This window comes from Acanthisitta chloris, unplaced genomic scaffold, assembly GCF_000695815.1.
Source record: "Acanthisitta chloris isolate BGI_N310 unplaced genomic scaffold, ASM69581v1 scaffold2473, whole genome shotgun sequence".
In the NCBI taxonomy this organism is placed as follows: domain Eukaryota; kingdom Metazoa; phylum Chordata; class Aves; order Passeriformes; family Acanthisittidae; genus Acanthisitta; species Acanthisitta chloris.
Genome location: NW_008665212.1, coordinates 63,924 through 74,817, shown reverse-complemented (window position 1 = coordinate 74,817; position 10,894 = coordinate 63,924). Strand labels below are relative to the sequence as shown.

Below are 10,894 nucleotides of genomic sequence, written 5' to 3'. Positions count from 1 at the left end.
ATGTGTACATACAGGCTGGACATATTGGCAAGATGATTTATGTAAGTTACAGCCTTTCTAACTGGGAGAGCTTGAACCATCACAGAGTTCTGCCAAGGCACTGTCCTTACTGCACACATTATTATGGAAGAGCAGGATTTAAATTTTTTTTAATGAGTACTAAGAGAGCTAAATGTGGAAAGCTGATAACTATAGCTAGACCAAAAGTGTTTCTAATGCAAACTTTTCTTATCAAAGAGGAGCTAGACATCCACCTAAAAACAGGAGAAAAACCTCCTGGCTGTCATCAAACTGCCCACATGGTGGCACACTTAGTCCATGGACAAAAAGGTATGGTATAAACCCACCCACCCTCTCACCTCCCTTCAATCTAATGGCTCCAATCTTTAATGTTTGTCATAAAAAAAGAGCTGCCAGTCTTCGAAGGGCTGACCTTCTGATGGGGAAGATTTAGTGCACCTTGCTGCAGTGTTCTCCACTTTGAGGATTGGTGGCTTTTTAAAGAAGACTTTTTCATTTCTTCTCTGTGACCTTGAATAAACAAAGTGGTTTTATATTTGTGTCTGAACTTTTCCATTTTTCTAAGTGTTATGTGTGAATTCTTTTCTTCTCTGTGCCAGAAACACCATGGTGCTCCCCCATTAAAGTGAAACATGGTTATGCAAACTGCAGGACACCTCAAGGGGAATATTACAAGAATGTATTGGGCACAAGATGTGAAATTCGCTGTCAAAAAGGCTACGAACTACATGGCCCTCACCAGCTCATCTGTCAGTCAAGCAAACGTTGGTCTGGGAAAGTGCTGTGCAAACGTAAGTGGCTAAAAAACCTCTGTGTGTGACTTGTGCTGCAGTTCCAGCAAATGATACATTCTTACTTGCCTTTGAAACTGATCTTCAGATTGTTATTGGTATTTTAAAGACTGACAATTTCCTTGGATATGTAGATTAGTTTGTTGTTTAGGGTCTTACAGGGGCACATGGCATGATAAGCCTTAGAGTGGCACAAATGGTCTTGGTGGATAGGGAACATTTTGTGAGTGTGGGATTTTGATTTGTAGAAATAGTTTTATGACAGAACCATAAAGCTGGTTTAAAATACTGTCCATCTTGGACTTTCTAAGTTGATACAATTTGTATCAGGTGTCTAAATGGACTATTGCAGTAAAACATTTTCTGAGAGGAATAGGCACTTCTCATGCTTTTTCTCATATAAATATCATATTAGGCCACTAATGCTTATGTAGAGTTAAATTTGAAATGCAGCTAATAAGAACAGTGGGGAAAAAACCCGTATGTGGAATGAGACTTTTGCCAGCTGTGTCTTTTCTGTGTAATACCCCACATTCACATCACTCTAGAGGAGGAGTAACAAGTTTCCAGAAGTCTTTGTTTCCTGTTCCAGAGAAGCGCTGCCCTACCCTGTCCATGCCAACCAATGGGGGCTTCAAGTGTCTAGATGGTGCCTACTTTGGCTCGAGGTGTGAGTACTACTGCTCACCAGGATACCAGCTGAAGGGCGACCGCATCGTGTCGTGCATGGACAACAAAGCCTGGAGTGGTCGCCCAGCGTCCTGCGTTGGTAAGTCTACATGTTTGGTCTACATCTTGAGGAACCTGCTAGTGCCCAAGTCCTGCAAATAAATTCCAAAGTGCCTTTTTATCCAGTTTAGGGGGAGAAAAAGCAACTGTCCCTTTCAAGGAAGCAAAGCACAGTTTTCCAAGGGTCACAAAGTTCTCTCGCTCAGTACTTTCAGTCCAAAGTGAGCATCTTCCTTACATCCAAACTGTCAGCTCCAAGCATTGCCACTTTAATAAGGATGGGGCTGGTGTAAATGGTCAGCACTTTACAATGCTTGAATCAGCCTTTGTTGATCTCCTGGGTGACTCCTTGGTAGCCTGTAATTACTGTGCTGGTCTCCTGGCACCTCCTCTGTGCTGGAGTCTGTCATGTTCTCCGTAGCTTAATGATAAAACAGGTTTGAAACTAAGCCCATTGTCTGACCTGCTGTTTTTCTTACTTGGGTTCATGGTCTCCAATATATCCAGGGCGTATGAATGGATTGCAGTTACCGCCATGGCTGCAGTGAGCTAATTTAAATTTCAGCCTAGTTCACATTAGTTATGCCAGCAATTTTCATTACATAGTCAGTGGTCTCCCGGGAACCTCAGCTGGAATAAGTGTTTCTATATACATAAATCAAAAGAGAGATAAACAAATACTAAGGTTTAACTTTGCTGACTACTAATGAAATTTCAGCAGATAGTGAAGTCTCAGCTGCTGCCCTTGTTTCTGGGAAGCCTCTGACAAAAGCTTCAGCAGCTCTCCACAAAGGAAAGTATATTTTGGCCATCTGAATTGGCTACCGGTAATTTAAGTACGTGGGTGGTAGATTGTGCTCAGTGTTTTCTGTGTATGATAACTTGGTTTTCCTCAGAATGCCTGTGGCTCAGTCTAGGTTAGCAAATGGCTTTGGAGTCTCTCCACTGTGGCCTGATGTCTGTAAAATTATGTTCAGGTTTCCTGTTATTTGGTGTTGTACACATGTAGAAATGAGCTGCTTAGGTCTAGACTGTTTGTGGTGTCCCTTGTTTTTATTTCCAAAAGCAAGTTTTGTCCTTCTCAGTGGGATGGGCAGAGGAAGAAAAACAAACCCCTGTAAGATAGGGAATGATAAAATATTATCGTCTGCATTTCCTGGCACTTCCAGAACTGTTTGCAGTGATGGGCTGCTTGTTACAAAGGTCTTGCAGAGTAAAGTAAGCAAGTATGAAGCTAAATAAAGAGGCTAAGTTAGCAGTAACACTTTTTTATTGCAAAAATACAGGGTACTTGTTGCATAGGGTATGATTGCAAGTCTCAAGTAACAGTATGATTTAAGTTCTGGTAATATGATGCAGTATGGAGAAGGTGCCTACAAACCTTGTCTGCACACAGTTCCAGTATGCAGATAGCTATGCAGTTAGCAGATTGTGTAATAAGATTCTCTTTTGGTGTTTGGTTCATTTCTGCTATGCTGCCAGGACTGGCAATGAACATAGCTGAAGATGAGCAGCTGTGCATCACCTTTATCCTCTCTCAGGGTCCTTCATCATTGCCACTGGTCCTTTGCTTCTGAATAACAGTCACAGGGTTGTGGTAGCAGTTAAACAGTCTTTCAAAAGGTACCTGACCCACTTTTTTGTTTTGCATTACCTGTAGGGCTTTATTAAGAGTTACTAGGAGAAAATCAAATGCAGCATTAAGGCTCCTTGGATACAATCTTGGCCATCCCTCCTTGGAGTTCAAAGCTGCTCTTTTGTTGACATTTACTTTTTAACTGGACTATGTAAAGAAATTTGCAATGACTACTTTTAATTGGGGTTTTTGCATTTCAAAGGGCTGGCCATTGTCATCTCCGACTGTTCTTGCAAAAAGGTGAGAAGCAGAGGCTCCCCAAGCCTGGGCTGGGAGGTCTCCGTTGTTGAGGAGGCAGCTGGAGGTGGGGACAGGTTATGCTGACAGCAGGGCAAGAACTGTGGAGAAAATGTGTAGCTCTAACAGATGCACCAGTGCCCATTACTGTGACATTTATTTCAACAGATACTGAACCTCCAAGAATTCAGTGCCCAAGTGTGAAGGAGAAGACTGCAGAGCCCAACAAGTTGACGGCCAGAGTGTTCTGGGACACTCCGGAGGGACGGGACACTGCTGATGGGATTCTGACAGAGTAGGTGCAAAGCTGTACATGTTTGCATGTTCTCCTTTTTTTATTCCTTGGTTAGTAATTCAGCTGATGAGGGTGACTTAGTACCCTTTCCCTGTAATTCATCCAGGATGCTAATTTTGATAAATTGGGGGTGAATCTTGCAGGAATTGGCTAGCAGATTGTTGTGATTATTTTAGAGCTGATGAAATAAACAAAAATGACATTTTGACTGCACCTGTGAAATTTTCCAGATTTTTTTTGTGGATCTCATAGTCAACAAGTTTACCTAAGCATGTTACCTTTTCTATGTAACAATGAGAGTAATGCACTGGAGGTAGCAGCAGAGGCAGTTTTGGCTGTGTTAAAAAGCCCAGGGTGACTGTGTCACAAAACAACATCTGCAATCATCTTTAGGCTTCTTCCAGAAGTAGTGCTGGCTACTGATATCCCAGGATTCTTCAGTTACCTTTAAAGTAATGCTTTTTGTTTGAAATTTTGGTAACTTTAAACATTGGGTTTAAGATGAACACTTCTTCAAAATTTCCTTCTCATTTTTTATGGTTCAACAGTCACATTTTCCAGAATAGCAAGGTGTACTTGTCATGGTACCACTGCCTCTGATTTTCCCATCTTGTGATATGCAGGATTTATGTCAATCTATCTAGATTATTGTAAGGGTAGGAACATAGAAAATCTGCTTCTTTCAGTAAGCAAGTTACACCTTCTCATGGTATAATACTAGACTGATTAAGCTTAAAAGGCCGAAGTTGTAAGCGTAAAGATGTTTACAGTTTTACATGAATACAAAAAAGCTGTGGAAAGACACAATGGCATAATTCCTCTAATTAAAAGATATCAGAAAGAAGAATTCACTGCACAATTAAAATTATTGCTGTTAAGGACTGATATAACAATTCTATGATGATTAACAGCATTAAAAAACATGTCTGATAAACTGAAACCTTTGAGAAGTGCCAGAATAAAGAGATTTCAAAGTCTTTTCTACAAAATAATGTCTGATAGGCCTAAAAAAGGGGAATATCCTGTGTAGACTTTGACATACAAGTGACTGTTGTCAGGTCAAAAGAGGCAAGTTCTTGATTGAGTGGAAGCTTTTCCATAATTAATATCTGTATTTTTATAAAATCTTGCTAAAGTCATGTCTGATAGAGTATGCAGTGCTTTCCTTAAATGCACAGGGTCCTGCAGTTCCATGAGTACATAAACTTTTCCATTACATGGAACACTGCTTGACCTCATTGCTTCAGTCCTGAGGATATGTTTAACATGTTTGAATTCTGCTGCCTCGTTTGCAGGATGGGGCAAGTTCCAGCTGACAACACTGCTGTGGCTCACCACACCCTGCTGCTGTGACACCAAAATCTCCCTCTGTTCCATTTTTGTACATAGAACTGTCATAAATAACAATCACAGGAGCAGTTTGGAGCAGGCAGATGGGACACATTCCCATCGTAGGAGGCTGGAAGTTTTCTTGCACTGTGCCAGCTCTGGGTTATGTGGATTGTTCACAATGCAAAAAAAGGGAGGCTCAATCTTGATTTTTCCTTATGTAAGGAAAAAGAAGATAAAGTTCCTCTGCACGTGGAGTGATGCACTATGTATTGTCTTAGAGGAAGCAAGTAGGCAGTGCCTGCCCACTCTGCCTCCCTTGTCTCAGCAGGATGGGACAGTTTGGAGCACTCCAGGGTGGGCTGTAGGTAGCAAGTTTAAATACTCTGGTCACTGCTGCACAGCTTCTTCCTTTGCTTACTCTGTCATCAGCACAGCCAGGCAATCCCAGCATGCCATAAACATCACTCTTCAGGCTTTTACAGCACTGTCAGTAGGAGTACACTGGTGAATTTATGAATGTCTGTCTTGTTTTATCTCCTGTTTTAGTGTTATTTTGAAAGGCTTGCCACCAGGGTCACATTTTCCAGAAGGTGACCACAAAATCCAATATACTGTGTATGATAGAGCTGAAAACAAAGGCACTTGCAAATTTCTTGTTAAAGTCAGAGGTAAGAATGATGTTTTACCCTGTAAAAAAAGTCACTGATTTTGCATCTGGCTTAGTAGGCAGTTTGAAAATGTCCTCATTTCTATATTTATCTGCATATGTATGTGTATATAAACTCTATGTCGATGCTGAAAGGGAGAACTCAGCCTTGCTCCAGACCCTGGGGGCAGGTCTGCAGCAGGGTGCTGTGTTCCTGCACAGCTGGGAAGAGCTTCATTGACCAGTCCTGCCTCCAGCTCCACACACTTTCCCTCCTGATGGATTCTCCCTGATACTCAGCTCGTGAGCTGGACAAGGATGCGCAGGAGTTTTCCAGCTCTGGCTCACATCTGTCGAGCAGGGCTGCCCTTTCACAAATCCAGATGTTCAAATCTGGAGTTGAATTTACAGAGATGAAACGTGTAGGTTTCAGCTTCAGCTCTTGATGCTCCATGAGCTTTTGGCACCATGTTACCACAATCACATGCACACACCTATACATATGTTTCATTTGGGTTAACAGAAGAGTTCAGAGCAGGGGTTTAAGCTTGGTTGATTTAAGTACATGACTCTACAGAAAGCAAATAGAAAAGTGTCTTCAGTACTGGTGTTCTACTGACCTGTGCTACCCTTATAACAAATGCTGATTCATGCTTTGTCTTTTTCTGCCTTTTTTTTTTATTCTCTTGCTAAAAGTCAGGCGTTGTGTGAAATTAAATGCCCCAGATAATGGCTACATCAAGTGTTCAGGGGATGGAAATAACTATGGTGCTACGTGTGAGTTCTCCTGCATTGGTGGCTATGAGCTGCAAGGAAGCCCAGCTAGAGTCTGCCAGTACAACTCAGGGTGGTCAGGAGTGGAGCCAACCTGTGCACGTAAGTGAGTATTTCACCACTTTATCCCAACAACTGCCAAAGCAATGGTTCTCAGGGCAGGGACAATTTGGGAAGGGGGTGGAGGGTAGAATACAGCCACAGTTCCCTAGGAGCAGGAAACTTAACATGTTTGTCTCCTGTGCCAATTTGCACTTACAGCTGCATCCTTTGCCACCTTTGGCTGCTCTTTCCTAGGGTGATGATGGTACTTCACCGTGATTGTTTTAGCTTGAAGCTCTCTGCAAAATATCACATTCTGGAGTCAATCCACTTGCAACCCAGAACAGTTTACAATAAAATTGTTGTCTTCAGTGGGGCCAGTATTTCACCCATGTCTTTATTGCTGGGATTTTTTTCCCCTGCTGTCTAACTGTGCTTGTAGAAATAGATCTGTTTTCAATATGCTCTGTAACTTTTGTTTTAATTTTAATTCTAGCCATGAATATTAATGTGAATGTGAGGACTGCAGCGGCACTTCTGGATCAATTTTATGAGAAGAGGAGACTGCTAATTATTTCAACTCCTACTGCAGCCAACTTCTTCTACAGGATGCAGCTGGGGATGCTGCAGGTAAAACACATTTAAGAGGGATGTGCAACTTTCTTTTTCTTCAAAGAAAGACACAAAAGAACAAGCTCCACTGTTTAATATAAATCCAGAAACTTCAGCTGTTCTATTGCAGCCACGGGAGGATGTGGCTGAAGCAGTTGTGGTTCTGGATTAACCCTTTTCATGTGGGTTTGAGTTGAAATATCCCCCCAGTCTCTAATTCAGAAGAGTTCTGGATTGTGCTGCCTCTAACTGACCAGTCACAGAATCCCAAGCAGTTCTGGCCCTTCCATCCTCACAAAATTAATTTAATATTAGTTTGTACTCAGTAATAATTCCCCAAATCAGCTCCTAAAGATGTTGAAAAAAAACCCCAACTCTCCAGTACCTCAATGGGTACAGTTCATGCAAACCAGGCTTACAGACCTTGTAACTACAAGGCAAGGAAGTGCAGAGTGCTGGAGATAACACTGGGATATTTCATTCCAGAAAGATAAAACTTCTGGTAATTGTCCTTCTTATGTAAATGTGATGCTCTCGTTGGTTTCTTCCTAGGCTTAGCGATGTATCTCCAAAATGTTTCTGTATCCTCAGGAAAAGGAACCAGTCCTGTATTTTTTGACAACAAATGCTTTTATCTTGTTTTTACCTCTCACAACTGTGACAAAATTCAGTAAAAATAGTCACTGGGATATGAATGGGATTATATTGTTAACTGCTGGCCTAACTTACAGTTGTATTTAATAAAAAAAAAGCAAGCTTTTTCCCCATTAGGTAAACCTGGCAAGAAAACCTCAATATATTGATCAAACCAAAATAGTTTAAAACACGAAGTTTGATGGCTATAGTACGTTCTACACTGCTTGACAGAGGGCAGATAAATTGGCATGAAAGAAAACTTTCTGTAGTCAACCTCTGTTTCACATACCTTGCTTTGATTGCCAAATTAGATTACTGGCACAATGTTTAATAGCTTGGCCTCTTTTCTCCTCACTATGAAGACAAGTTTGTATTTCTCCTAGGTGTTGCCTGTGTGTTGTTTTTCTTAGAGTAGCTAAGATTCTGTCATTCAACATTCCCTGGAGTCACAAGGCTCTAGTTCCTTGCTGTGGGAATTAGAGAGTTTTCAAAGTATGCTCTCATTTCAGTTCAAATCATCTCACTAACATGAGAAGATGGGACTCTACAAACACTTGCTGCACACTCAAAACATCCCTGTGTTCTCTCACTGATAACTAACACACCTCTCTCTTCTCTTAACCCTTCCAGCCAGCACAGTGTGGGTTAGACCTCCGACACGTTACCGTGGTTGAGTTGGTTGGTGTCTTTCCAGCACAGATAGGAAGAATAGGTGTAAAGCTGCTGCCCCCATCACTTGCCCTGCAACTCAGGTAAAAGAAGCTCTCACTACTCTTGTGTTTGCACCTTGTCAGACCAGATGCATTGTTTTGATTCCCTGCCTCACACTGTCTAAACACACGTGATCTAATGTACATAGGTAGATGTTGATGAGTACACTTTAGGATAAATTTGCTCTCTATGTATAGCCACTGATAATTCATGGGCAAATAAAAATATAATAACAAATGTAACATTAATGTATGATATATTTAATATCCCTATGGTCATGTTATAGGTCTGTATTTTTGGGTGCTGCCACTGAAAACACTTGGAGTGTATTTGTGCTGGGGTTGGTCTGATGCAAACATGACAGGCTGCAGTCACTTTGCACTTACTGGTTGTGGCCAGGCCCAAAGGGGAAGCAGTGGTGGCTCTTTCAACTCCCACATGTAGACATGATATGGGCAGTATTTCAAAGAGGAAATTATCTCAGCCTCCCCAGCCTGACTACAGCATCAGCAGTTTTACTGAGTTTCCTAAACTGTTTTAACTTGGTTTAGACTGAAAGGGGATTGGTTTTCACTTCAAAAGGAGACTTCAAGTGTCAGCATTTCCTAGGGACAGGAAGACAACAAAAGCCAAAAGGGAAGAGCTCATTGGCAGAGAAAGTAGTACCTTTTTAGAAAAAGTGTCCATGAGAATTTTAGGCAATATGTTCTGTGATATGCCTGAGGAAAGGGAATGAGTTTTAATTGGAGACAATAAAAATTGCTGACACATCAGGGAGGATTTTTTTTGTTTACAAAAAAAGGATTGTTCTCTATAAAAGGAAAAAGAGAGCATAAAGAACCTCTCTTTTACTTCTTTAAAATAAAAGTACTTTTACTAAAGTTGAAATGGTTTTCTTGTGGCTCTGCAGAAAATAATGAGCTCTCTTAACACCTCATTCCTTGCTCCCCTGCAACCTTTAATGGAGCTACATTTCAGAAATTGGTATGGCATGACCTGCTGTGCACTCAGTGAAAGTTAGTTTTCCATTGATTTTTTTCTTTATTGTTGCTTAGTGTGTGAATTGCAGCTTTCCAGTTCTGGAAGGCACTTAAATCAATGCATTCTCAAACACCTTGAATAAGGATGTTGTCCAGAATTGGCATTCCACTAAGCTAATAAGCACAGATACCCTAGTTAAAACTGTGGAAAGCTCAGGAGTTTGGCATTTGGGTTTGTAGAAGGTAAGCGTTTCTCTTAGGTGATAATAAGCACAAGAGGGGAATGTAGTTTTGTATCACCATCACTTAGCTTTCATTTTTATTTTAGTTTGAATTTAATGGCTGAGCTCTCTCATTGCAACAAGACTATGCCTAGAGCACTCAAACTTGTGAGAAGGCTGAGGAAGGTCAATTTTGATGCTTTCCAATATCCCTCCCAACCTCCTTCTTCGTGGCAGCTTTGCTGTGCTCACACCATTCTCTCACAGCTGCCTGAATTTATTTACCCCACACTAATCTTGACTGACTGCATGGCTGAGGATCTTCTAGTTCATTACTCCTTCAAGCAAAAGGTGTAAAGAGCACCATGGATAAACTTATATTACTCTTGCACCTTCAGATAAGCTTAAGTGTCCCTTTTTGGCACTTTGGAAGAAAAGCACTCTACTATGGTTAGCAGTGGCTTCTGTTCTCCTGAATTGGAGTCACCACCAGGTAGGTGGTTATTTATTAGGTAATGATGGAAAGAGACTGTAATAATTTTGTCCTGCTTTTTCTTATTGTGCCTTTATTCCATGTGAAAGCCAACTTGCAACTCTAGTTCATCACAATGGCCTTCTTTAGGCAATGTGTATACTACCTTTTTTGTCTTACCTTTTTTCACGCTTGTGATAGGAATAGGTAATGGCATGTGCTGTACTAACAGCTAGAGATCTGAGAAGAAAACAGAGCTGGGTGCAGAGGTACATCAGGCACCTGCTCTTTATCTGACTACCTGTTCTTAATGCTGAAACAAAGCAGAATCTGCATAGCCCCCTCTGCATTCCTCTGCATTCCTCTGCTTAGACCCACCTGCACAGCTCCCTCTGACCATCCCCACCTTCCTCTGCTCAGACTCCAGAGGCTGATCCTGCCCTTTCTTAGTTGGAAGTGCCCAGACAGGCTTTAACCCAACAAGTTCCTTCCTTTGCAGGCTGCTGCTGAGGATCCCCCACTACAATTTCAACATCGTGGTGATGGACAAGCATGGCATGGACAAGGAACGCTATCCTTTCCCAGCAACACCAGCTGAGCTCTTTGCCCTTATTGACAAATTTCCCTTGAGAAAAGATGAGATGAAACTGCAAGCAGAAATTGGTCAGTCATGTCCCTAATTCAGGATTGCAGGGCTTGGAGTTGTCAGTGAGTCTCCCCTTGGTGCTACACAAAACATGACTTTTTTATCACTGATGT

General features: G+C 41.5%; 1 protein-coding gene across 1 annotated transcript; it reads left to right on the top strand.

Annotated features, from left to right (window-relative positions):
- The first annotated feature begins 299 nt into the window (after window positions 1-299).
- Window positions 300-10,894, top strand: SRPX (sushi-repeat containing protein, X-linked). Its single transcript, XM_009071622.1, has 9 exons — window positions 300-330; window positions 621-812; window positions 1,405-1,581; window positions 3,583-3,709; window positions 5,588-5,709; window positions 6,384-6,563; window positions 7,000-7,133; window positions 8,382-8,503; window positions 10,635-10,894. The coding sequence occupies exons 1-9, from the start codon at window positions 300-302 to the stop codon at window positions 10,813-10,815; spliced, it is 1,266 nt and encodes a 421-aa protein (XP_009069870.1). The 3' UTR covers window positions 10,816-10,894.